This window comes from Drosophila sulfurigaster, chromosome 2R, assembly GCF_023558435.1.
Source record: "Drosophila sulfurigaster albostrigata strain 15112-1811.04 chromosome 2R, ASM2355843v2, whole genome shotgun sequence".
Lineage (NCBI taxonomy): Eukaryota > Metazoa > Arthropoda > Insecta > Diptera > Drosophilidae > Drosophila > Drosophila sulfurigaster.
Genome location: NC_084882.1, coordinates 15,317,664 through 15,344,359, shown reverse-complemented (window position 1 = coordinate 15,344,359; position 26,696 = coordinate 15,317,664). Strand labels below are relative to the sequence as shown.

Genomic DNA, 26,696 nt, shown 5'->3' with positions numbered 1-26,696 from the left:
ATCCATTGGGACAGCCGCTGTCGCAAATGGGAAGGCAATGGCCAGTCGTCACGTTAAGCTTATGTTTTTTCGCACAATTACATTTATTAGGGGCAGCACAATAACCATTAATACATCCGCCTTTGCATTTGGGCACACAGCTTAAATAAAAATTGGACATTATTAAAAAACATGAATGTAATTTGTTTATAAATGATGATCTACCGATTCGATTTAATTTTGTTGAGATTCTCGTATCCCGTAAAGCAAGAACAATAGTTGGGCCTTATACAGTTCCCACTACCACATGATGGCCTGCAGATGGGAACACATTTGGGAGATTGTAATCCAATTTTTCTGTAGCCTTTGGGGCAATTTTTTGAAGTTGCAGCCAACGAAAGGCTGGGCATTAATGCCAGAATTAATATTACGCGGCGGACAAGCATTGCGAATAAATCTGTCCTCACTCTGCTACACTAAGCAATGCGACTGAAAGCATTTGATAGCAAATATATTCCACAAAGAGCGTAAACTCTTATTATGATAAAACCCTATGCCCACTATCTTAATAATGCCTTCTCAAAAAAAAAAAAATTTACAAATAATTTTTGCTTTGTGTATGTTTAATCTTGGAAAGCTTATCACAAGCTTTGCCATGCGGACATGGTTTGAACTTTGGTTCTTATATATTCAATGAATTGAAATTACACGAAGTCTTGTAAAGAATTACTTAAACTACGCTTCAGTTCTGAAAATATAAATAAAAAATCGATGACTTTAATTTATTAATTTATTTTACTATTATTGTAATTTATTGTTAAAAAAATATGGAAAAATGTAATGTAGGGTATTTAAAAATAAATATGGTGTTAGAAATGTTTAATAATACGACAATCTTCAGCTTCAATTAGTCATGGCACACAAATGCAAATAATATATTTGTATATTATTTTTCTGGAGACGTGCATATGCCGTTGAAGCAGCCCTCATTGGAAATTGGAGCACATTTATTATTGAGACCTTTCTGATAGTTCTCATTGTAGCCACAAGTTTCCGGCGCACTACAAAAGCCGTTATCGCAGGGTGTCTTGCAGACTGGAATGCATCGATTGTCAGTGAAATCTAATTTGTAACCATCTTTGCACTGCGTATTCAATGTGAATCCCTCATTGCATTGGGACAGCCGCTGTCGCAAATGGGAAGACAATTATCAGTCGTCACTATAATTTATTTATAAATAATGATCTACCGGTTCGATGGAATTTTGTTAAGATTTTCGTATCCCGTAAAGCAAGAGCAAAAGTTGGGCTTTATACATGTGCCACTACTACATATTGGCCTGCAAATCGGACCACATTTGGGTAATTGTAATCCAATTTCTCTTTAGCCTTTGGGGCAATTTTTTGAAGATTCAGACAACGAAAGGCTGGGCATTAATGCCAGAATTAATATTGCGCGGCGGACAAGCATTGCGAATAAATCTGTCCTCACTCTGGTACACTAAACTAGCGACTGAAAGTATTAGAAAGCAAAAATATTCCTCAGATCGCAAAATCTTTATATAATAAAACACTATGCTCACTATCCTAATAATTCTGGCTCTCCCCTTCTTCCAAAAAAAGAAAATAACACAAAATGTTTGCGGTATATTTAGTCTTTGAAGGCTTATCACAAGCTTTGCCATGTGAACATGACTTAAACATAGACTCTCTTATCTTCAATAAATTGAAATTACACAAAGTCTGCTTATATATGCCCTCAACTACGCTTCTCTAATAAAGTAAATTATCGTTTAGTATATTCACATTTATCTTTCATAAATTAACATGAAAATCATAAAATTACATATTCTTAAAATATATTTGTATATAAAAAAATCTTTGAATTGAGTAATTTATTGATTAAAAACTATAAATAAAATGTAGGGTATTTAAAAATAAATGTTGTGTTATTAAATAATACGCCATTCTTCAGCTCCAATTAGTCATGGCCCATAAATACAAATATATATTTTTATATTATATTTTATTATATTATATTTGTATATTATACATTTGCTCTCCATTCTGATAGCAGTAAACATATTATTTAACATTTTTATTAATATAATCGACCATTCAGAATATTCAAGACTCAATCTACAATGTGAATTATCATGCGGTCATGCTTGGACGAGTTTTGTGGGAACAACCCAGTTTTGTAATACTTCTCCTCTTAACTGACATTAATTGAACTAGGATAGTGAGTGAGAGCAATAGTATAAAGCCTAGTAAATACTCTGTAATATTTGTAGTAATTTTAATAAACAAAATATCTTGAATATTATATTATTGCGAAAAATTAAACGCAGAAATATCTTGCAAAAATAATAATTTAAAATTAAATTTTTAAAGGAAAAATTAAAAAAAAAAAAATGTTTATGGTGCATTTCCTATAGTATAAAATATTTCCTATATTTTGAGTGGTATTAATAAATTCCATTAGTTGGAAAACAAATAACAAACAAATACCCTTCAAAACAACTGTCCAGCTACGAGACAACAACTAGACGTATTTTCCAGTATTATATTAAGATAATTGTTTGACGCAGATTGAAGTAGATACTCGCACAACTTTAGCGGGCGCTCAGAAACAACACTTAATGCAACAGGTGGAATATGGTGCGATGCTCTAATGCAAGTTTGCAAACGAAAAGCTTTGAAAACAAGTAGATAGCAACTTGTAGTTAACTCGTCTACTATTTATATTTACACATTTGCGAAGCTCAGTTCATTTATTAAACTCAACTCAATCAGATGCACGGCATATCGGCTATATATAGGCCATATAAAAAAACAGAATCGCGTTAATATATCTCATATTATTCGTGCCGCAAACTCGATTAGGAGGTGACAGTGACACTGACGGACAGTTGTAACTTTTCTACGATGATGCAGCGAACACTCATAATTGGCTTACCCATATTCTGGTTTTGTTTCGTCCTGGGCTATGTTGAGGGCCTTGCATTTTATACGGAAAAGCGTAAGTGCGAATACGTTGGAAAAGCGTAAAACGCTGCTGATTCAATTAATGTGAACTGGTTAATTAAGTCAGTGCTACACAACAACAACTGTTGACAGTTTTCAGCATAAATACATTATAATAGCAACGAAAAAAAAAAGTGTTTATTAATCTAATTAAGTGCACATAAATAATCAAAGCATTTGTATTTACAGCCTCATACATCGAATCATGTCGCATTCAGGAGCCTGACTTTACCAATTGCTCAACTCGTTCTATACAGGGTTTCCTCAATGAGGTCATCAAAGGTGAGCAGCTACAACGAATATTTATCGAATAGCTCATAAAGTTGTTATTCATGTTCTATAGGAATACCCGAGATTGAGGAGTCTTTTGGTCCCATAGACCCTATGAAACAAGATCAGCTCACTTTTACGCAAGCGGACAGAGATGTGGCAATCATCTCCACCAATCTAACCAACTTGGAAATACGCGGATTTGGAAAAATGGTAGTCAAGGAAAGCAGGTGAATATTTCATGAAATGGCATTTGCAATAGACACAAATAATTAAAAACAGTTTCGCTTCTATTTTTATCTTACTCACACTTAATTGTTCCTACATCGCCTAACAATTAAATAACTTTCTAGACTGATAATCACTATGACTAACTAAAAAAATGTATTGAATGAGCTTACTGAGTATAACAATATTTAAATTTCAATAGGGGTTCCATTATTCAATAACTATGTTTTGCAACAGTTGAAAGCAGTTGTATAAATTTGTTATACCCGCTACCCATAGGGTAGAAGGGTATTATAACTTTGTGCCGGCAGGAAATGTATGTAACAGGTAGAAGGAGGCATCTCCGACCCTATAAAGTATATATATTCTTGATCAGCGTCAACAGCCGAGACGATATAGCCATGTCCGTCTGTCCGTCTGTGTGTCTGTCCGTCTGTCCGTCTGTCCGTATGAACACCTAGATCTCAGAGACTATAAGAGATAGAGCAATAATTTTTTTTCGACAGCATTTGTTATGTTTGCACGCAGATCAAGTTTGTTTCAAATTTTTGCCACGCCCACTTCCGCCCCTGCAAATCAAAAAAATCGAATAACAAGCGTAAATTTAAAGCTAGAGCTGTGAATTTTGGTATATACTATAATTACTATAGTAGTTATGATTCCTGAAAATTTGGTTGAGATCAGATAAAAATTGTGGAAGTTATTAAAGAAATACTTTTGTATGGGCAAAAACGCCTACTTACTAGGGCTCTTAGTTGCTTTGGCCGACAATCTGGTACATTGTGCCGTCTATGGTATATTTTGAATGGTGTGCTGTATCGATATACCAAACATACCATTTGGTATATTTTTAGTATTTTTATTAGTATTTTCGGTATATTTTGAAAATAATACCGCAATTTTTTGCCCTTATTAAAAATGGGTAGCGGGTATCTCACAGTCGAGCACACTCGACTGTAACTTTCTTACTGTGACGGTTTCTTTGTGAAACGGTTAAAAATAAGTTATAAAATATGTGTATATTTATTTTAAATTTTTGAGAAATAGATATTCTAATTAATATCTTCAGAGCCAAGCGTGGCTCAAGTATTTGTTTTGCTAAATTGCTCATAAAACAGAAAATATTAAATACTTACTAATCCCAATAATAATATAAACTCATTAAAACAATACTTATCATAGATGTGCAAATATATTAAAGTCTTTCTAATATTTTATAAATATTTACTTATGCTTTTTAGAGTTAACAAAACAGACTTCAGTTGGATGGATAAGATTTATATACCCCGCATGCGCATGGATGGTAATTACAAAATGATTGGTCACATTTTGCTCGTACCCTTGATAGGATCTGGCCGCATGTTTATGGAATTGGGTAATAGTAGAAAATTCAGCATTTTTTTGTAATAAATTCTAAATAATCTCTACACTCGTCAGATGATCTCGAGATACAAATGACAGCGAAGACGCGACTCTACGAGAAAGGCGGCTACACGTTCTATAATGTCACTGAGGCGAAAGCGAAGCTGGAAATAAGTCGATTGAAAGTGAACTTCGAGAATCTGTTCAATGGCAGTAATAAGCAACTGGAGCGTGATACGAATCAGTTCTTCAATGACCATTGGCAGGAGTTCTTTGAAGCAATGCGTCCACTTATTGTCGAGACAGTGGAGCGCACTTTGCTGGATCTGCTGAAAAAGATGTTCAATGTGATGCCAGCCAACTTTTTTGTGGAAGACATACCCACTTCTTTGCTGCTATATGGTCGCAAAACACGTCTGATAGCGTAGAAATATGTTTACTTATCGAGAGAGGAGGGAGAGAGATTAGCTTACAGCGAATTGTTAATAGTTAAGTTAAATAAATGCAAGAGCTAAACATCTAATCTAACACATAGCATGGCACAGAGCACACATCCACATCCACAGCGTCCAGCTGCCGCCTCAATAGAACCAATCGTACTTCAGATAGTCGCCCTCATGCTTTAGCGATGCAATCGACGTGTGTCGCACGTGTCCAGTGCGTGCAAAGATGCGACGATTACCAACTGGCTGCAGTGTCCGGAAATTATCGACTAGTGCACCATCCTGTGTGTCTGACAGCTGGCGGAAGCGTGAAATCTGCAAAGTGAACAAATCGCATTACTCATACGCACTGTGTGACAACGATGCACTGGACTTTTACCTGTTTGGGCGAAATGGGTATGGGATCGGGGAACAGTATCCAGGTGACGGCCTCCGAACAGGGAGGTGTGGTAAGCGAACCTGCAAATACGGACGTGACATGACATTTAAATGTGTTCGCTGTCAACTAATCAACAGGGCATTGAATAAGTGACATCACTCACCTTTGTATGTATAGAACTTGTCCACGTCCACGTTGGCTATCAACGAGGACAGCGAGAAGGTGACATTTAGCGCCGCCTCCTGATTAGCATCAGCGATCAAATGCAAATGCCGATTGATGGTCACCAGCCCTTGGCCCTCATCCTCATCCAACTGCGTGTGTTGGAAACTCATTAGCATTAAATTCAAAATCGTTGCGAATGCATTGCCCACTTACGTTGAAGAAAAAGCCCAGCACAGCAGCACCATCGGGATGATTGAGCGCCTCACCAATGGTGGCATACTTCTTGTTGCGATGCACAATATGCATTTCCATGGTGTAGCGTATGTCATTGATGACATGCTCCGAGCCACGATTGTTCTTGTCACCCCAATGGAAATGTAGTCCCTCTACCTCGAATTCACCCGGTAACTTGGCACCGCGTATATATGGCATAAAATCATCCTGATCGGCGCTTACGTTGCCTTTGGGTATGTTAATGCTGACTGGAGAATACGAAATGTGTGAATTGTGAATTGAGGGGCCGTCCATCAATGCTGCGTCACTTACCCGTGTGCCCGTTGTTGACCATTTTCAAAGGATACGGCAACAGATTGTGATAGCCAATCATGTCCACAGCCGGCATATGCAAAGGCATTGTCTGAAAATGGATTAATTAGTCAAACTCACAACTGACAACTGGTCAATGACCGCTTACATGGCTGGAGCTGATGGCAATGGGTGATTGTGTCCTGCCGGCACAATGACCATGATGACGCGCCCAACGCCTCTGATTGGGTTCCGAGTAACCAAACACATGGCCACTAACCACTGCAAAGAGTAAAGAAAAACAAAGTCAAATTGAAATCACAAATACGAGTATCAGAGACGTCATGATAAGCTGCTCTGTCTCTCTCCAACTGTTCTGGTCTGGGAATCGCCTCATGAGTTGGCTGTCTTTGGCGTCACCACCTTATTTTGTTATTTTTTACTTCGTTTTTTCTTAGATCACGTGCCCGTGCCACTGTCCCAAAGTCCAGAGAACGCGGGACAGTGGCAGAGTGAGAGTTGGGTGGGAGTCAACAACAAGCTTATCACTGACATATACGAGCACTTGTGAATTATGGCAAATAAATGGGACAGCAAACAATGTTAACTGTTTGCTGCTTAGTAAATAGATAAATCAATAAATATACATTTATAAAGAAGAACAACAAAATACAAATACGAGACACACAAGGGCACGTTAAATGCTCGTACAATAGATACCGAACACAATTCATATTGATATAGATAATGAGCCTTGAGGGTAAATATTTTTCTATAATTTTCACCCGCACTCGATGTGCGAAAAGTTCGACAAAGTTCAAGTGAAATAAATTAAGTAAACTTTATTTTCGCATTGAACATATGATATCGGTAATTAGATCATTTGCCTAAGAAAGTGTGGAAAATTCATGACAATCATATGACATATATACTAATTAGCACGTAAATATTTGTTTCGTAATCATTAGCATACGACAATATATCTAATTTAATAAATCTTATATTCTGTAAACACTTTCTATTATTGAATTTAGTATTTAGCATTGTCGCAAATACTGATAGGCACATTATATAAGGTCGTCTTTGCCGCACTTAATCAAAATCAATGTCAAGCAATAAAAGTATTAATTGGCATTTAGAATCTCAACAGTTTCGAGTGGCAGAAGTGCAATTGATTTCTTCAAGTGGTCGTATTTAGTTGTACTTAAAACCGTTTGATATTATAAGAACGTTTGTACATATGTAGATAATATGCATACTGACGAATAGTTTTATATCGAGTGCAAGTGATTCACGGTCCCTTGACCGTGGTAACGCTCTTGTTTATTGAAGGTCGCACGCGTTCGTAAGAATTTGTTTTAGTGATAAGAAGTCAATAAAAAAATAATTATAAATACTTGTGTACAAGACAGGCGAAGCGACCGACAAACAAGTGACACAGTCAGCGCAAGTTAGCTTGAAATTGATATTGATTAGGTTTGCAATTATTTTGACAGATGATTATCACTTTTGCTTTTCGTTGATTTATTTAATGACTGCACTTTATTGCTATTTTTAGGGCACAATTCTAAATGTATCACATGATGAAATTTTGCAAATATGCAATTTTGTAATTAATTAAAATTACCTTGAGACCAGCCGATCAGAAGGAGAACTGCTTGCAATAATAAAAACTGCATGATCAACTTTGTTTGATCAAATGGTGACAATTGAATTTCTTGTTTGGGGGGGGAATTCCTTTTCAAACAAAGAATAATCTCCCACACTGTTGAGCTCCTGATCGAGTCTACTTTTTAGCGAATGCAACACCTTGCGGTTGGCTGGCTGATTCTAAACTGCGCGGACGTTTGCCATTTGAAACACCTTCACAACTTCCTCAGCGTCAACGAACTAATTGAAAATTCGAAAGCTTAAATCCCCGCGTACAGCGCGTGCTCCACACAGCGACACAAACCATAAAACAACACACATATACGCAAACACATACACATATAGAAGCACACTCATACATACGTGTAGTTGTACATACCAAATGTTATACGACACAACAGCAAACGACGACGACGGCGACGACGACAACGGACGTGCACACGATCGATCCATCGATCGGTTTCGTCTAGGCGAATTGATGAATTGAGCTGTTCGTGCTTTGTCGTAAGTCACCCGCCTAATGAAATCGAATTACTAATTTGAAGTAGCATTACGAGCCACCAAAGTACCCTTAAGGCGACTGCACCACACGGCGTATGCGTAACGTTCATTTAAATACGCAGACGAGACAACTCAAAGCCACCTCCACACAAACACACACGATATGTGTTATGTGATTCGTCATAATTCGCGCCTAGTTAATGCTCACAGTAAACAAAAGCCAACGAACGCGACGTGGACGAGAGAGGTGGGAAATACCAGTAACTGCCTTCCATCATAAGATAATATTTTGTTTTGCATACCAAAATGCGAGTATTTTTCGTATGCTTAGGATACGTGTATTTGTTTGCTTTGCCTCCCCCTCCTCACCCTCGCGAACCCTCACAAATATTGACAATATTATGCAGAAAGCTACTAATTGATCGCGTGGCTAGCGTTCCAGCGGAAATCGCGGGGCAAACGAATTGCCAAGCGAATTCATTGAGTGATATTCACACGTTTACTGCTCGCTTCTAGTTTTATTGTTGTATTATTAAGCGTTTATGCCATGTCTGTTCTTAACATATTAGCATGGCCTAGCATATTGAGCAGTTTTGTTTTAATAGTCGCTTTGCAAACTCTATTTGTATTCATTCTCATCACATTCAGCATACGCAATGTAGTCATGAATAAATAAGTCAACGTAAATAGATCAGTATATTAACGACGTAATTTTCCAGCAATTCGAACTAGTTCAATTATCATTTTAATTTTTTGTTCATTTACTTCTCAAAAATAGGAATCTAAGTTACATAAAATTTGTCAACTTTAATTCCATTCGATTCTCATCACATTCAGTACACGCAACGTGTTCGTAAGTACGTAAATACGTCAACGTCAAATATATCAGTATATTAACGGCGTAATTTTCCCTCAAGTTTAATTTAATTTTTTTGTTCACTTATCTATCAAAAATAGTAGTTGATGTTACTATAAAATGCCAAATTTTATAGCACTGTTGTTGAATACCTTTTCTTTTCATGTCACGTTGAAATTAGCTCTCTTTTTTGGGCACAACTTGATCAATTTGTGGCCAACAACTTGAGTGTACATTATGATCATCACGGCATAAACTCAGTGTGTTCTACGATTGCTTTGTAGATTTCCTTTCTACATATGATTTACATGTGTATACGAAACTCGTGATTTACATGGCGAATGCCAACGAATCGAACTTACTAATAAATAGCAGTTGACATGTGCAAAAAGTTGTCATTCGATCGCTGATACACTTATGAGATACAATACAGCTGGACACTGTCTGTTTTCAAATTACTTCGTACCAATCACATTTATTTCACAAAACATAAAATACAGTCGACTTTTTTCTAATTTGTCATTGGAGTCCAATTAATTATGGCAAATTTCGGAAATAATATTGATCATTATTCTTTTTGTCGCACACCAATCAATTATAGCCAAATTTGCAATAATTAAATTTTTGCGATTCGCAAATTGAATCCGTATTTTGATATTTCATCGTGTACGAAGCGTTAGTTTTCGTTGTTTTTTCCATTGCCTGTTTAAATGTATAGACACGATTCATTAATGACACCCTAAAAGGTGTTAATCAGAGAGAGAGAGATACTTGTGTTTGCTCCATATGGAGATCACATGATCAAGTTAAAGGATTGCATTTATCTAACATACGTTTACATACGTATATATATAATTAGTTTGTATCACATCACTTCAGTCGGTATTTCAAATAGCATTGCAAAAGCCAAATATTTGCCTCCTTGGCAACAACTGGGAAATATTTGATCAGTATGGAATCGAACGTCGATCGCGTTACGCTCTTAATTAAGTAGACAGCTCACTGGAAAAAACAATGCCAAAACAAAGAAATAAACAGTCTGGTGATCGCCCAGTTTTAAGTAGTTCGAATCAATGAAAACGTGCATGTAATTAACACATTTTAAAGCATTAAAACATGTGATATACCACATATTGGTAATACGTATTAGGTTGGCTCAGCTTTATAACTTTATTAATTGATCAGAGTGAATTCCCGGGGAATAAGCTAAATAAAAAAAAAAAGGTGCAGTAGTTTGCTATACATTGTTAATTCCCAACTTGCCACGTCCGAAACGAATTAAAACACAATTATTCGATCATAAAGAAAGCCATAAAATTGAATGGGACTGATTTAACAATGATTTGGCAATCCGTCTTTTCGCTGGCATATATTTAAAAAGCTATAAAATTGAAAAAACGGCGATGAAATCAGCGCATGTAAGCCTCATATCCATACAAAATAGCCATCGACATGAGAATATCCATAGAAGATAAGATATAAGCTCAGATATAAATAGTCGATGGCACCTGCTCTGCATGCAAATCAGCCGAAAGGCGCACTACACTTATATCAATTAAAAACACCTAGTTTTCTGTGTTCTACGGTGATCAGAGAAAGATCGCTGTGCCGCTTGTGTGCCCAGTTCATGTTCTTAGACACATACAAGCAGTTTTGAGTCCATAAAGTTGGCGTCATTCGGGGATCTACGTGCCGGGCATGTTCAAAATAGAAAAGACTGATAGCCCTGCTTTATATTTAGCCCCAAATGGCCAACTCGCCAAGCATCGTACATTATTATGTGTCTGCTTGGACTTAAAAATAACAACAGTCCATTCATATGGCTTATCAGATATAATTGATTGGCAGACAGCCGACAAAACAACTCAAACCGTCTCAGTATGCTAAAGAACTACTGAGTTTACATTTTTTGTTGCATACTTTTTGGGTGTGCTGAGATATCTCCTAATTGATGGCTAACATAAATATTGAAACCCTTTTTAAATATACAAAATCTTTATTAGTTTTCCTCATTTCCAAAATCAATATATAATCATCGAATAAATAACAAACGAAATTCTTAATAGTAATGATTGAACTGAAAAATTTTGTGATATAATAAATATAAATAAAACAAATCAATAGTCAACAGAAAATACATAAATTAATAGTATGAACTTTGGCAAACAAATTGGCTTACTTTGGTGGTTAATTTGATAAATAATGCTAAGCTAGCACAAGTGACGTAGCTGACAATCCATATATGTATAAAATATATAGTTTTTAATATCAAAATAGATTTAGCCTTTGACTAAATAGCTGCTTATTATTAAGTAGGAAAGAACGAATTCTCTGTCAAGTTATTTGTCATTTTTACGCCACATGAGCTTCAACTAACAAACAGAAAAAAACCCTATACAAAAATGAACTAATATTCGATGTCTTTGCACTTATGGTAATAGTTTTCTGTAATGTATGTATGTAGGTGATGGTCGGTGATGATTTTCAAAGTGTGTTTATAAGGCCAGAGAGTGTCAGTTTTTCCAGGTGAAAACGATGTTCGCTTGTTGTTGATTAGTCCTGTTTTTGCTCCTTGGCAGACATAAAGAGTTTTTGGCACGTAAATGTCATCGAATCTAGAAGGAGAGGGAAAATTACGCAAATACGTTAGTTATGTGGTCATACGTGAAAATGGTAATAAAGGTTTTTTGTTGGTGTTGCTTCGCAATGGAAATCGAGGCGATTGCCAAGGTCGAAGACAACGTTGCCCTTTTTTTTTGTGTGTGTACGCACCAATCGCGTGCTGCACCCATTTTGGTTTATTCTGCCACACGACGCCAACGTAGTAGAATGGTATACCAATTAGTGTGATTAGCAAGCCCATGGCGACCTCAAATGGAGCCACATAAACGGGAACGACCACCAGAAATGCGCAAACGACGACAAACACGGCGGGTATCCACAAAGAGACCTGGACAATGGGACAAACAAATTGATATATACAGAAATACAGAACAAAAATATTTCTCCTCATACTCACTTTAATTGGACGCTCCATATTGGGATGCTTGTAGCGAAAGTATAAAACGGCCGACACCGACATCATGATGAAGAACGACTCCACAATGCTGCTGTAAGTGATTAGCACATACACATCACTGACCACCAGCATCACAATCGACAGCAAACACTGCATATAAATATACATAATAAATTGAGGCACTTCTTTTGTCTGTCAATTGAGCGGAGCCGAGAGAAATCTTACCAGAAACGCCAGTGACGGCAACGGTGTATAGCTCTTGACGCTGATGTGCGACAAAATCGCCGGCATGTGTCCATTTCGGGCGCCGACAAAACACATGCGTGACGATGTCATGATGTGCACAGAGAGTCCACCGAATGCCGAAATGGCCACCATAATCGGTATGATCAGTGAAAAGCTGCCAAGTATCTTGTCCGCAAATGTCTGCAAGGCGAAAGTCAATTGATAAAGAGAACAAGTCAAATATTAAGTCAGCTCTACTTACCACCGCAATGGCATTGGAGGCCAACATCTCGGGCGCCGACAACACTGCCAAATAAGCCATATTTGCCAGCACATAGATGCCAGTAACGAGTGGCAGAGAAATGTAGATGGCTCTTGGCAAATTACGATATGGATCACGCAATTCCTCTGTCATAAAATTCAAATAGTTCCAGCCGGCATACGAAAAGATACCCGAATAGAATGCCACTGATAGCTTGCCCGGATCCGTTTCCGTATTCTCAAAGGGCTTGTCAAAGTTCTCCGTGTGTCCCATCAGCATCCAAACCAAACCCACCAAAATTATCAGCACCAATGCGGCAATTTTGGTAAACATGATAACATTCTGCATTTTCGTTGTGATCTTCATGTAATACGAATTCAAGTAGGTGAGGAAACATATCGTTGCAGCCGCAAGCAATTGTAATGCAATCTTTGGAATCTCACAGCCATCGGCAAAGAAGGGCTGCAACACATAGGAGGCGAATGTGAGACCCATTATGGCATTTGTTGTGGGGCTGGAAAGAAATGAAATATGGCACGGTTTCAAATATCAGTTATGGGAAATGTGATGTCTGGTTATTCAAAAATTATTTACGCCCGACAGTTATTATTATCGAAAACAAAAAAGACGGCGGACAAATAAAAATAGCATTGTGATAGTCATAAATAATAATCAAGTCATTAGTGCAATGGAAATGTGTGTGTTTTTGACTTATTATCAATACACAAATGGACTGAGCCTTTTGTGAATGCATAAATACAACAAGCAAATATAAGCCCGATAGCAATCCCTGATAACAAAATATGTATATATTTATACAGTACTTTGCGTTGCGACTGTGTGAAAGTGAAGTGAATTAAGACAGACGGAATGACCTTAACCTCAAGTCCGACAAATCTGTCGAGTTTCAATTATGCCTCAATTGAACAAACTCAGCTGAACTCAGCTTAGACATTGTTTTCTCAGATATTCTGCTCTGTCAGCGAGAATTGCCTAAGTGTGTCGTTTAACCCAATGTAAATGGGGTTAAGCATTGGCAAATTTGACATTGAAGCAACCGTTACTTACACAAAGATCATCATGGCATCCCACAGATAAAGAAACGCCGGCAGCGATCCATACGCCTCATAAATATACGCATAATCTCCGCCAGACTTGGGTATCGCAGTGCCCAACTCCGCATAGCACAGCGCACCAATCATCGAGAGCAGGCCGCACAACACCCAGATGATAAGCGATGTACCCACGGACTCCACCTCCCGCAGGACTCCTTTAGGTGAGACAAAGATGCCGGAGCCGAAGATGATGCCCAATATGATGGCCACACCCTCAAGTAATCCCAGCTGTTTCTTCATCACTACCCGACTGCTGTCCGATTCCGCTGAGCCTTCGCGTACGCCATCCTTGGTGGTGTCCTTGGAGCCAGGAGTCGCTGTCACTGCTATAATCGGTGGCGGGTTCTCGGTGTTTGGAGTGAGCAACACCATTTCACTCGATGGTGATTGCAATTCTTTGTTGGTTGCGGGCATTATAAGTGAATGAGAAGCGCTTGCCACAACACGCTACAGCTACGTTGGAAGTACAAAAGCAGACTGATGATGATGATGATTGTGGCCTGCTGTGCTTGTGTCCAGCTAATTGATTACGAGGAGTGTCGACGGACGTCGCGTCGTCTTCGCCTCGCTTTCGATTACAATTAAGTGGGTGTGCGTGAGTAGGTGTGATGCGTATAAAACTTATTGTGACGTTGGCGGGTGGCTTATCTCTAGTTTGCGTCTATCCTTTATTCGTTCGCTAATCTGCCGGTTAAGCGATATTCGTTATTCTCGCATTCATTGTTTTGCTAACCCACTTCGTACATTTATACTACGGTCTCTTTCTAACCTTCGCTACGACGCTCACAATGTATTGCCGTCCTGTTCACGATGCATGCACATGTTGTTTGACATTTGAAGCCTAAACGCGCATAAAATGCAATTAATGTAAACTTTTCGTTTTTAAATTAACTTCGCAAGCTACACTAAGTTTATGACTAGACACTTGAATTATTGTTGACCAATTATTCACACATTTTAGCAAGATAAAACTAATTTGAAAAATCGAAATGAAGCCACCCCACTAACACGTTATTCACAGTGTGACCGCACTGTGTTATTACTAAATTTACCAGTCTTGCTTGATTCTAAATTACACCAATTGCATATTTTAAACGGTTTTGTGTCTCCTTGTTATATTTTTTATTTATTTCTTTTTATTACATTTTTCATTATTTTGACAGTGGTTCGAGATGTCATCAATATTAAAAAAACAAAAAAACGTGTATGATTTGTGATACGAATGGGGTAAAGTAAATGTAGGCAAAAATATCGAGACTCGACAATAATTTTCGAAATTGAATACCCGGCAAGTGATACGAATTCAGTTTCATTGCGGCATATATGTATATATAAAAATATATTTTACTTTTTTTTAATTATTTACAATTGAAGTACTACTTTTTATCCTTAGCTTGTAGTTTAGAGTGAATCATATCCTTAAACTGCGTCAGTATCTTATTCTCGCGTTTCTGTCGCTCCTCCTTACTGAACATGGCCAAAGCGCGTTTCTCATCTGCTGAGTAAAGCTGATTTTCCTTTCGAATACGCACAGCTTCCATGCGACGATGTCGACTGCCGCTCATTACATAACCCACCGACTCAAAGTTTGCGATTTCATCTGATGTCAGTCCGATTTCACCACGCCGCGGGATACGCTTTCCTTCTGCTATATAAGCAGCCATCGCAGCTCCTTCGCCGGGCAAAAGAGCGCGACCAAAGTCTTTTTGATTCAAGCTGCCTCCCGTGCGCAACGATGGACCCACATCTTCATCGTTATGGCCACCATTGGACTTGGATTTGGACTTTGACTTCGATTTACTTGACCCCGAAGAACTCTTTTTGCTCTTGGATGATGCCTCCGACTTACGTTTCTTCTTTTTCTTCTTATGCTTTTTATCCTTGCTCTTCTTCGAGCTTTTCTTCTTTGGCTTTTTAACCCCCTCGGCAGTCTTCTCAAGCCAAACATCTTCATCATCTTCCGCCTCGCTCGCCGAGCTCTCTTCGCTCTCCGAACTGTCTTCGCTACTGGAAGCCGAGGATGATGATGATGATGATGAAGAATCGGAGTCTGAGCTACTGGAATCATTTTTGTGTTTCTTTTTCTTAGTCTTTTTTGTTTTCTTTTTGTCAGACTTCTTGCTGCTCTTCTTTTTCTTCTTGCCCTTTTTCTTTTTGGGTCCCACAAAAGAACCTTTAACGAGCTGCACATCATCTTCGTGGGATCGTGTTGGACTCGCGCCCCACACCTCGGCTACGCCTTCCTCGCCAATGTGCACACGTTGTGCTCGTCGTGCATTTAGAGCCTTCGAGTCTCCTTTGCTATGGTTGCCACCACGATTGTGATAATGTGATCTTGATGTGCGTTCAGCGGGATCGTTAATGAAACTGCCCTCCGGTGCACGTCCCCTGAACGGATTCTTTTGCCTGTCATTATTGTCATGATAGCGGTCATTAGGCCAACGTTCTACCGACTTTTGCTTCTTCTTGGCCGGACTGCGACTACGTGAAGAACTTGAGGACCTGCCGCTACTCTCTGATGTGCCGCTGCTGCTCGAGTCTGTGCTGACTGAACGCGAACGAGTTCGCCGCTTTCTGGACACTTCTGATGATTTACTATAATCATTTCTCCGTTGTCGTCTTTGCTGTTCTCTGCCGCCCGACTCTGAACGTCTGCTGTATTTTTCCAGTCTGGCTGTTTCTCTTTTGTCGGCGCGGTCATCACACCTGCCATGCTGTCGATCTCTGCGCGGACTGCGTGAGCGACTTCTGCTGCGCGAGCGCATTTTTATTTAATTTAATTTAGATATTTCGCGTAAAACTATTTGTTATTCTTTTCCTCCACCAAAACGTTTGCAATGTTATGAATGTATTGATTTAGCAACCGTGCGTAGTTTATTATCGATATTAACAAACGATAAATGGAATTTCGCAAAACATATGTTACGTGAGCTGTTAGAGTGGAGCAAACAATATGCAACACATCTGTAAAGTTGCTGTTAACTAGCAGAACGTTGACGCGTGACTGGTATTAATCAACTTCTTTTTTGCTGTAGTGTGTGACGTGTACGCGTAGCGAAAAATCAAAGATTTTTTCCACAAAATTTCACAATTTCTTTTGATTTTCTCAAAGTGTTGAAGTAGCCTAACATTAAAATGGGTTCATTTCGTCGCGACAAAGATGAAGAGGAGGATGGTAAGTAAACTGACGGCCAGCGAAAAAGACACCTAAAACAGCGTCGCCGGATCAACGGCAAAAACAACAAAAAATCGTAATCATCAATCGAGACTACAACAAGAAGAAGAAGGTGCTCCGCTGGCACACTCACACACACTTATAGAAGAGTTCCCCAATATAACTAACATACACCCACACACGTAAACTAACACATACACACACGTTCCGAGAACTGTTTCGATTTATTCCCTGCTGATTCCTGATCGGTATTTTTGAAGTATGAAATTTTTTACATCACCTACGAAATTTCAACGCTCATCAGGTCCGACGAATGCGTATCAGAATCTGGAAAAGACTTCAGTGCTGCAGGAGACCCGAACGTTCAACGAGACGCCGGTTAATGCACGAAAATGCATTCATATATTGACCAAAATCCTTTACCTGATCAATCAGGGCGAAGTGCTGGTGGCACGCGAGGCAACCGATTGCTTCTTTGCGATGACCAAACTCTTCCAATCCAAGGATGTGGTGTTGCGTCGCATGGTCTACTTGGGTATCAAGGAGCTCAGCTCTATTGCCGAGGATGTCATTATTGTCACCAGCTCCCTCACCAAGGACATGACCGGTAAAGAAGATCTTTATCGTGCTGCAGCCATTCGTGCTTTGTGCAGTATTACGGATCATACCATGTTGCAGGCCGTAGAGCGCTATATGAAGCAGTGCATTGTAGACAAGAATGCAGCGGTTTCTTGTGCGGCTTTAGTAAGCTCCTTGCGGCTGGCCAGCACCGCTGGTGATGTAGTCAAGCGTTGGGCAAATGAGGCACAGGAGGCGATGAACAGCGACAATATTATGGTGCAATATCATGCGCTGGGCTTGCTCTATCACATTCGCAAATCGGATCGCCTAGCTGTCTCTAAGCTGGTCAACAAATTGACGCGTGGCTCGCTTAAGAGTCCCTACGCAGTCTGCATGCTAGTAAGTCAATTGAAGTATATAATAATGGTGATTATTTTACTAAACGGTTTGCCTTGCAGATACGCATTGCCTGTAAACTTATTGAAGAGGAAGATGTGCCTGCCGAGGAGCTGGCGGATTCGCCGCTTTACTCGTTCATCGAGTCGTGTCTGCGTCACAAGAGCGAAATGGTCATCTATGAGGCCGCTCACGCCATTGTCAATCTGAAGAACACAAATCCACGCATGCTCTCGCCTGCATTCTCCATTCTCCAGCTGTTCTGTGGCTCGCCAAAGGCAACGCTACGCTTTGCAGCCGTGCGTACGCTCAACAAGGTAGCCATGACACATCCGGCAGCAGTGACAACTTGCAATTTAGATCTCGAGGGTCTCATTACCGATTCCAATCGCTCGGTGGCCACTTTGGCCATTACAACGCTGCTCAAAACGGGCGCCGAATCATCGGTGGAACGTCTGATGAAACAAATCTCTACGTTTGTTGCCGAAATCTCTGATGAATTCAAGGTCGTGGTGGTGCAAGCCATTTGTGCGCTGTGCGCCAAATATCCACGGAAGCACACTGTGCTTATGAACTTCTTGAGTGGCATGCTGCGCGAGGAAGGCGGCTTGGAGTATAAGACCTCCATTGTGGACACCATCATCACTATTATTGAGGAGAATGTCGACGCCAAGGAGTCTGGTTTGTCACATCTGTGCGAATTCATCGAGGACTGCGAGCACGTGTCACTCGCTGTGCGCATTCTACATCTGCTCGGCAAGGAAGGACCTTTTGCTGCCACGCCTTCTAAGTACATACGCTTCATCTACAATCGCGTCATCCTCGAGAGCCCGATTGTGCGTGCTGCAGCTGTCACGGCTCTGGCGCAATTCGGTGCCTCATGCCCAGCACTTTTAGCCAATATTCTGGTGCTGCTTGGCCGCTGTCAAATGGATCCTGATGATGAAGTGCGCGATCGTGCCACCTACTATCTGTGCATCTTGAACTCGGCCAAGCCAGAGCTCTACAAGAACTACATCATTGAGCGCGAGAACTGTTCGCTAGCCCTGCTGGAGAAGGCGTTGTCAGATCATTTGAATGGCGATCTGGAGTCACACTTTGACATTTCCATTGTGCCAAAGGCAGCTATTGTTAAACCTGAAATCAACAACGATGTCATGATGGTAACTAGTGCGCCACGTGCGCCCAAGATAACCCGAGAAGAGGAGAGCGCTGCTCGTTTGGCACAGCTGCCGGGCATCCAAGTGCTGGGTCCCATTCATCGCAGTACGTCGCCCATACAGTTGACGGAAAGCGAAACGGAGTACACTGTGCAATGCATCAAGCATATATTCGCACAACATGTGGTATTCCAATTCGATTGTCTTAACACGCTCTCCGATCAATTCCTGGAGAATGTGCGCGTCGATCTAACGCTGCCCGAGGGTTACACGGCCCGTGCCGTAATTCCCTGCCCCAAATTGCCGTACAACGAACTGCAGACAACGTTCGTGATTGTCGAATTCCCGCCGGATGCCAGCAGTTCCATAGGTAAACTATCCAGCATATTATTACTTATTTTCTGTAATTTAGAATTACAAGTTTTGCATTTTATATACTAAATTAACTAATTTCATACGAACTTTAAAAGCCTCTATAATTTAAATTTTTGATATAGGAATTTTGAATAGGAATTTTAGAAATATAAATCTTTTTGCATAGTCTTGAAAAGATATTCTAGTGTATTTGGCTGTACATTAAATCAGTCTTCAAATGATTTGTATACATTTATTTCCTTGGTATCTTACAATTAGATTTTATAGTATAATGTAAACATATGATTGATTCCTTTCTGATTGATTTCTTTTCAATGTTGCAGCTACGTTTGGGGCCACGCTGCGGTTTGTGGTCAAGGATTGTGATCCAAATACTGGTGAGCCAGACTCTGAGGAGGGCTACGATGATGAATACATGCTGGAGGATCTAGAGATTACGGTTGCCGATCAAATACAGAAAACGAAAAAGAATAACTTCCAGGTGGCTTGGGATGCGGCCGACAGCGAAGGTAAGTCGAGATTATTCGAATTTTAATATGAATTTTATTGTTGTTTATAAATTGTTTATTTATTTTACAGAGTGGCTTCAAGCTGAGGATACTTTTGTGTTGTCCGCAGTTAGCAATTTGCAGGATGCTGTCAATACCATCATTAAAATACTTGGCCTCGGCGCCGCCAATCTGTCCGAGAAAGTGCCCGAGGGTACGCATCTACACACGGTTTTATGCTCAGGTAATAGCTTATTTCATATATCATCAATTGAATTCTCAGCTAGTGTTTGGCTTTTCTGTTCACAGGCGCTTTCCGCGGTGGCGTTGAAGTGCTGGTGAGAGCCAAGTTAGCGCTCTCCGAGGGAGTCACATTGAATCTAACAGTGCGTAGCACAGATCAGGATGTGGCAGAACTCATAACGGCAGCCATCGGATAAAACAGCGAGCCATGCAAAAATCTTGTTTGGTTTTTGCGTGCAATAAATATGATATAATAGAAATCCAAGTATATAAATGAAAAAACAAAAGGAAAAAAAGTTAAATATAATCAAAAAATATATAATTTTATAGCTTTAAGTGGCGCTCTTGCAAATAATGCCCCATGATCAGTTTTATTTTTTGTATTCCAAACAGGCCGCAAATTGTTAAACTAATTTGGGTATTTGTTATTGCGATCATTTCCAAAACAAAAACGATTTATGTTGAGCCATAGAACGCCAATTACTTGCATTTGTTTACTATCAATTGAGCATTATTGGCTTTTTTTAGTTTAAGCATTGAAAACCACAATTCAACAAAAATACATCGCAATGCAAAACTAAACTGTGTTAAATTGTGGGAAAGCGGTAAAGATGAAGCTGCCTTAAATTCAAACCCTTCGCAAGATTTCAATGTGTATTTTGTATGTATTTTATTTAATTATAAATAACTTAATTTGCAATTTATACAATTGTTTTGTTTTTCTTTCTTCACGCGTTAACTGGTAATGCTTAAATTAATTGTTTTTTTGCTGCATTCATAATAATTTCTTGTGCTTGTTTTTGTTTATCATCTCTTTTTTTTGTTCGCAAACGATTTCACTTCCTTCGTGAGTGTGTTTAGACCTTTAATATTTTGTAAATACAAATCGCACCAATTAGATACTCTTCTCTTTTCTCAATCTCATATTTTTTGTTTTTTAAGTATTTAGTTAAAAATTTCATGTAAAATTGACGACGCAAGAGTGTAAAAAAACAAAAACACCACCACACGAAAGACTTTTTTGTTGCATTTGTTTTCATTGTTTTTGTTTGCATTTCATTTGATTTCAATTGGGGGAAACAATTTCACACAGATTTTCATAATTTTTTTTAATTTCATTTCGTTACAAATTGATGCTCATTGTCAGATCGATTATTAAGATTTAAGTTTAGCTTATTTTGTATGCGTGTGTGTGTATTTTGTATTTATGTATATGCATGCACTCACACTTAAACATCTAGTTATTCGAAAACAAATGTAAAATTACAATTACCATTTTGTGTTCTTCATATATATATATAATTCGTATTTTTTCCATTCATTCTTCCATGCTTTGCTCTGTTCTGTTCTCATTTGCTTTTGTTTTTTTTTTTTAATGCTATTTTTGCTGTTTTGAGTTCCATAATTTGTTTTGCATCTTTCACAATTTCGCTGCTGTAGATTGATATTTGTTTTCGTTATCATCTTTGACAGTGCGATTCTATATTCTCCTATATTCATCATTGTGTTCTATTTGCTGTTTTGGGTTACTTTGTTTTGTTTTTGCTTTCAACGTATGTTTTCTCTGTGTTTTTGTTTTTGCCCTACTTCCGTTACGGTTTGCTTATCTGCTCGATGACAACGACGACAACGTCTCACATTCCACACATACATATTGTTCTCTCGATCTCTCTCTTTATATATATAAACTATAACTAGGCTATAATGTTAATCGTATATTACAATATTTTGTTTGTTTTTGTTTTCTCGTTTTTAAGGTTTGATTTTTGTTTGTTTTTTTTTTTTGTTTCTTTTTTGTATTGTTTGTTGTTTAAGGATGCGCGTCTTGAGCGGAGGCCGAAGCTTTAGAAGAAGTCACAACACTGTGCTTCGGCCATGTTAGTTGAGTCGTCGCTTAAAGATTGATTGATTTGATTTCGTTGGGGACCTTTGACTATTATTGAGCTCACACATATCTCTATGTATGTATATGATGATGATTATGATGATGTGGAACCCTAATCTCGCTCTCTCTATCTTTTGCCTTAAAGACTACAATTAAAATAGTTAATGCTTGGATATATTTATACAGAGTGAATGAGTGCTAGCTGGTGGTTGTTGTTCTATGTGTTGTTGTTATTGGTTGCGGTTGTGGTTGTGGTTGCAATTGCGGTTGATGGGCTGCTTCAGCACTTGAACTTGACCATGGGTATATGCTTGGAAGACACACACTTGTCACAGCACCACTCAGCAAACACCTCCTTGTTGAGCATTTGAAAGGCCGCCTCCGTTAAGCCGACACATGTTCTAGAATAGTAATATAAGTAGATTAGTATTATTTGGCATCTTGTTATTCATTACTCATTTATCTTACCTGTGAAAGAAAAAATTACAACCGGATTCACAGAAGACTGCCTCATCGTTGTCGTTCACCTCCTTGTGACACATGCCACATGGATAAATGGGCGGCGCATTTGGATTCTGCGGATTGAAGACCATTGGTTGACCCGGCGGATACATTTTCCCACCGCTCATCGTCATCGGTTTGCCCATCGGACCGCCCGGTCCGACCATGTTGCCCATGGGACCGCCAGGACCCATTGGTCCACCGCCGCCGCCACCCATATTGCCCATGTGGCCGGGACCGGGTCCCATTGGACCGCCGACGCCGCCACCAAACATATTTGGTCCACCCATCGGACTGTGTCCGTGGCCATGATGATGTGGATGGTTGTGTGCTGCGTGGTGAGGTGGCATTCCATGATGCGGTGGCGGACCATTCATTCCGCCCGGACCAGGCCCTGGTCCCGGTACACCGCCCATATGCCCGTGGCCCATGTGGGGACCACCAGCATTGCCATGCGGTCCCATCATATGCGGATTGCCGCCACCACCGCCCATATGCGGTGGCATGCCGCCCCGGACCACCGGGGCCGCCATGCATGCCTGGTCCGGGGCCTCCCATCATATGATGTGGTGGTGGGCCGCCGGGATGTGGATGATGCGGATGTTGCGGGTGCGAATGTGGATGCGAATGCGGATGGTTCATGAGCTGCGGATGAGGCGGGCCGCCTAGATGCGGTGGCTGCTGTGGCGGCAGCATTTGATTCATGCCCATGCCAGGTCCAGGTCCCAGGACCCGGTCCTGGTCCAGGTCCAGGTCCGGGTCCGCCCATATGTACGCCCATGGGGCCGTGTTGCTGTTGTTGGTGTTGCTGGTGTTGTTGCTGCTGCATAGGAACATTTGGGTTCATCTGCTGACCCATCATGGGTCCATTGTTGTTGGTGTTGTTGCCGCCAGAGCCGCCGCTGAGCGCCGGTGATTGCAGCGGACTGGGTCCTGAATTTGGCATGCCAGGACTTGGACCAGCGCTATTAAGCGCATGGTGCGGTGACATGGCGGGCGGTGCTGGTGAAGACGTAGGCACTGACGTGGTCGCTGCTGCTGCTGCGGCGGCTGCTGTTGACGATGTCGTCGTCGTTGTTGCTGATGTCGCTGACGACGCTGCTCCACCAGGTCCAACTACTGACGCTGACGTCGCCGTCGATGTGGCTGGCAACATAGGACCATTGGATTGCATTGGGCCCAAACGTCCAGCGGACGCTGCATGTGGGGACAAATGTGGATGGGGATTTTGATTGTTGTTGCTATTATTGGCATTACTTCCATTATTATTCTGGTTGTTGTTGCTGTTCATGTTGTTGTTACTGTTTGCCGGTGACATGCCACCGGGTCCAACTAAACCACCAGGTCCTCCTGGACCCGGACCCGGCCCAGGGCCACCCTGCGACATGTGACTGTGATTGCTGGGTCCATTGCCCAGTGGACTGTGCAAAGGCGGCGGGCCCATCTGTCCATTGTTCATGTGCGTCTGTTGCGGGTTTTGTGGCTGTTGCTGCTGCTGTTGTGGTCCTTGCTGTTGACCAGGTCCTGGTCCCCCCAACGGGCTTCCAATTTGATTGCCCATCGGAGAGCCCATTGGCAGTGAGTTCATAGGCGAGTTCTGGCCAGGCAACGGTCCGCCACCGCCACCAGGACCGCCGCCCATTGGTGATCCCTGCATGGCACGCGGATTCGGTCCATTTGGTCCGCCGCCCATGGGCGATAGTCCACCCATGCCCATGTGATGCGGTGATATGCTTGGTCCGCCCATGTTGCCCATGGGACTCATGCCGCCCATGCCTGCCATGGCGCCCATAGGGCTGCCCATCGGGACTCCTCCGCCTCGTCCATGATTCATGTGCGGTGGTAATCCAACTCCAGGTCCCAAACCATGCGGATGCGGTCCCAGCGGACTCATTCCCCGCATTGACGGCGGGCCACCCATATGATGCGGCGGTGGCGGCGGCCCATGGCCTGGATGATGTGGATGTGAATGAGGATGCGCATGCGGATGCATATGCGGATGCATGCCCATGCCCATGCGCTCCTCCCAATGGCCATGCGGTCCTCCGCCGCCAAAGTGGCCACCGGGACCGGGGCCACCTGGTCCTCCGGGTCCACCGCCGCCGCCCATTTGATTCATGGCCGCCATGGCAGCGACTGCAGAGCTAGACATCGCTGAAACCTGGGGACTATCATCGAATGGATTGGATGCGATGATTGTATCACCAAAACCACCCATGGGCGGCGGTGGCAAAAGATCTTGTGGGGTTGGTGGCGCCGATTGCTGTTGTTGTTGCTGTTGTTGTTGCATGGAATTGGCAGCGGCGGCCGCGGCAGCTGCAGCCGCCGCTGCCGCAGCAGCAGCTGAATTGGCAGCGGCATTAGAGGTTTTCCGCCGCTTCTTGGGATTACTCGGCGCCGAGATGATATCCGTAGGTGGCGGTGGCTTAAAATCGGGCGGACATAGACCGCCCGATGGACCCGGCATACGATATGGCGCCATACCGATATTGTGGGTCATATTCGAAGTGTTTTTCTTCCGAATGGTGGCAGCTTTTCTTTAACTACGGGGGAGCGAACGAAATTTCCTATCTAAATAGCGTCGTCGATCGTTGGCTGATCGCGACGCTTCTGATTAAAATTAAGGTTGACTCTTAGGAGGGGTCGTGGCGGGGCAAGTTAATAGAGTTGTAGCCAATTCAGTTGAATCCTGATAAAAGAAACAGTGTGCATATAAGTTGATTAGATTTTGCAAATTAATAGGTAATTAATTAATAAAGCGCTTACCAAAGCATGCTGCAAATTTAAGAAATTTCGAAAATGTCGCCAATGCGACAAGCGTAATATATTCAACGGAGCTGGCAACTCTACGCGTTGTCTGCCGTCAGCGCCAATGGACGTTGATAGTAGTCACTATTGTTGTTGTTGTTCTGCTTGCTGATGTTCTCCTTCTTCTTCTATTTCTGCTTCTTATTGTAATTGTTGTTGTAGTTGAAGCACCTGCAGCAGTAGCATAAATAACAGCAGCTAGTAGAGCAATGCAAATGCTGCGGCGGCAACGCGCACGTTGTTTTTAATTGTTGTGACGAGTATTTTTTCTTTATTTCCCTTTTTTTTTGTTTTTCTATATTATAGATTTTTGATATGATTATAAATTGATTTCGGTGGATTCGCGCGACAAACCGCGAACAAGAGAGCGTTGTTTTTTATTTCACTTTTTCTCACTTGGCGGCTCTTCTTCTTGCCACCGATTTTATGTTCTTTTTGCACCACCACCGCTAAAGCAGCGGCAGCAATTTTGCTGCTTTGCTTTTCTTTTACTTTTTTTTGTTGTATTTTCAGCTCTATGTGTTTCACTTTTGGAAATGCATTTTGCACATTATATTATGGAAAAGCAAAGCCTTATTGGGCTTGCTGTGCAACACAAATCGCAGTTTCGTGGTTTTCGTTCGCGTTTTTTTGCTTTTTTGTTGATGATGGCCGCGGTGCTGCTGCTCTTATATTTTTATGATCAATTCATTTGGTTGCCGTGTTAACACCATTTTGTTGGCCACCAATTGCGCACAAAATTAGCCCGCGTTGGCCGCCACTGAGGGACATTTGAGCGTCGCAATTTGATGTGCAAACTGCAATATTTTGACACAATTTTTGCGTATAAGAAGCGTCGTGGATTCTAAAATATAAATAATTTTCCTCGCTTGTCAGCCAAGGTGACCGTATTTCCACAACAAGCGAATACCGAAATTCCATTCTTTATTTTGAAACCAATGGTTACCCTGAGAGGAACATAAAAGCCATTTATCGATAAGGCAATATGCTCAATTGGAATTTTGTATACGTAAAACATAAAAATAGGTTGACAAAGTCACAAATTGCAGTAATAAAAATACACCAAATAAAGGCTACATACTAAAAAAATATTTGATTG

At 40.9% G+C, this 26,696-nt stretch overlaps 6 protein-coding genes across 6 annotated transcripts; 2 read left to right on the top strand and 4 right to left on the bottom strand.

Moving 5' to 3' along the window:
• The first annotated feature begins 2,749 nt into the window (after window positions 1-2,749).
• Window positions 2,750-5,293, top strand: LOC133837685 (uncharacterized). The gene is made up of 5 exons (XM_062268532.1): window positions 2,750-3,000; window positions 3,195-3,287; window positions 3,349-3,505; window positions 4,745-4,878; window positions 4,941-5,293. The coding sequence occupies exons 1-5, from the start codon at window positions 2,907-2,909 to the stop codon at window positions 5,291-5,293; spliced, it is 831 nt and encodes a 276-aa protein (XP_062124516.1). The 5' UTR covers window positions 2,750-2,906.
• On the bottom strand, window positions 5,286-8,231 carry LOC133837684 (carbonic anhydrase 2). The gene is made up of 7 exons (XM_062268531.1): window positions 8,005-8,231; window positions 6,547-6,659; window positions 6,399-6,489; window positions 6,066-6,334; window positions 5,851-6,001; window positions 5,688-5,767; window positions 5,286-5,623 (listed from the first exon to the last, which is right to left on the bottom strand). Exons 1-7 carry the CDS (start codon window positions 8,054-8,056, stop codon window positions 5,447-5,449), a joined length of 933 nt encoding a protein of 310 aa, XP_062124515.1. The 5' UTR covers window positions 8,057-8,231; the 3' UTR covers window positions 5,286-5,446.
• Window positions 8,232-11,379: 3,148 nt separating this feature from the next.
• On the bottom strand, window positions 11,380-15,031 carry LOC133838128 (Y+L amino acid transporter 2). Its single transcript, XM_062269111.1, has 7 exons — window positions 14,775-15,031; window positions 13,959-14,689; window positions 12,891-13,404; window positions 12,629-12,829; window positions 12,404-12,553; window positions 12,157-12,334; window positions 11,380-11,999 (listed from the first exon to the last, which is right to left on the bottom strand). The coding sequence occupies exons 2-7, from the start codon at window positions 14,417-14,419 to the stop codon at window positions 11,938-11,940; spliced, it is 1,566 nt and encodes a 521-aa protein (XP_062125095.1). The 5' UTR covers window positions 14,420-14,689; window positions 14,775-15,031; the 3' UTR covers window positions 11,380-11,937.
• Window positions 15,032-15,286: 255 nt separating this feature from the next.
• LOC133838131 (NKAP family protein CG6066) lies at window positions 15,287-16,877 on the bottom strand. Its single transcript, XM_062269115.1, has one exon. The coding sequence runs from the start codon at window positions 16,768-16,770 to the stop codon at window positions 15,382-15,384; it is 1,389 nt and encodes a 462-aa protein (XP_062125099.1). The 5' UTR covers window positions 16,771-16,877; the 3' UTR covers window positions 15,287-15,381.
• Window positions 16,878-17,019: 142 nt separating this feature from the next.
• Window positions 17,020-20,726, top strand: LOC133838121 (coatomer subunit gamma). Its single transcript, XM_062269098.1, has 6 exons — window positions 17,020-17,180; window positions 17,485-18,140; window positions 18,200-19,667; window positions 19,996-20,181; window positions 20,252-20,404; window positions 20,470-20,726. Exons 1-6 carry the CDS (start codon window positions 17,141-17,143, stop codon window positions 20,598-20,600), a joined length of 2,634 nt encoding a protein of 877 aa, XP_062125082.1. The 5' UTR covers window positions 17,020-17,140; the 3' UTR covers window positions 20,601-20,726.
• A 1,435-nt stretch (window positions 20,727-22,161) lies between these two features.
• Window positions 22,162-26,541, bottom strand: LOC133838143 (protein pygopus). Its single transcript, XM_062269130.1, is given in 5 exon segments — window positions 22,162-22,689; window positions 22,757-23,310; window positions 23,312-23,527; window positions 23,565-25,478; window positions 25,556-26,541. Coding segments are annotated over 4 exon segments (2,616 nt in total). The 5' UTR covers window positions 25,290-25,478; window positions 25,556-26,541; the 3' UTR covers window positions 22,162-22,568.
• Between the last annotated feature and the right edge of the window lie 155 nt (window positions 26,542-26,696).

Coding starts and splice junctions, on each gene's coding strand:
- LOC133837685 (XM_062268532.1), top strand. CDS start 2,907: ATGATGCAGCGAACACTCATAATTGGCTTACCCATATTCTGGTTTTGT. Junction 3,288..3,348: donor CCTCAATGAGGTCATCAAAG/GTGAGCAGCTAC, acceptor CATGTTCTATAG/GAATACCCGAGATTGAGGAG. Junction 4,879..4,940: donor CCGCATGTTTATGGAATTGG/GTAATAGTAGAA, acceptor TACACTCGTCAG/ATGATCTCGAGATACAAATG.
- LOC133837684 (XM_062268531.1), bottom strand. CDS start 8,056: ATGCAGTTTTTATTATTGCAAGCAGTTCTCCTTCTGATCGGCTGGTCT. Junction 6,335..6,398: donor GGTCAACAACGGGCACACGG/GTAAGTGACGCA, acceptor CGTATTCTCCAG/TCAGCATTAACATACCCAAA. Junction 5,768..5,850: donor CAAGTTCTATACATACAAAG/GTGAGTGATGTC, acceptor CCGTATTTGCAG/GTTCGCTTACCACACCTCCC.
- LOC133838121 (XM_062269098.1), top strand. CDS start 17,141: ATGGGTTCATTTCGTCGCGACAAAGATGAAGAGGAGGATG. Junction 17,181..17,484: donor CAAAGATGAAGAGGAGGATG/GTAAGTAAACTG, acceptor AACGCTCATCAG/GTCCGACGAATGCGTATCAG. Junction 18,141..18,199: donor CCTACGCAGTCTGCATGCTA/GTAAGTCAATTG, acceptor TTTGCCTTGCAG/ATACGCATTGCCTGTAAACT.
- LOC133838128 (XM_062269111.1), bottom strand. CDS start 14,419: ATGCCCGCAACCAACAAAGAATTGCAATCACCATCGAGTGAAATGGTG. Junction 13,405..13,958: donor GATGCCATGATGATCTTTGT/GTAAGTAACGGT, acceptor ATTTCTTTCCAG/CCCCACAACAAATGCCATAA. Junction 12,554..12,628: donor TGCCGTCACTGGCGTTTCTG/GTAAGATTTCTC, acceptor ATTTATATGCAG/TGTTTGCTGTCGATTGTGAT.
- LOC133838131 (XM_062269115.1), bottom strand. CDS start 16,770: ATGCGCTCGCGCAGCAGAAGTCGCTCACGCAGTCCGCGCAGAGATCGA.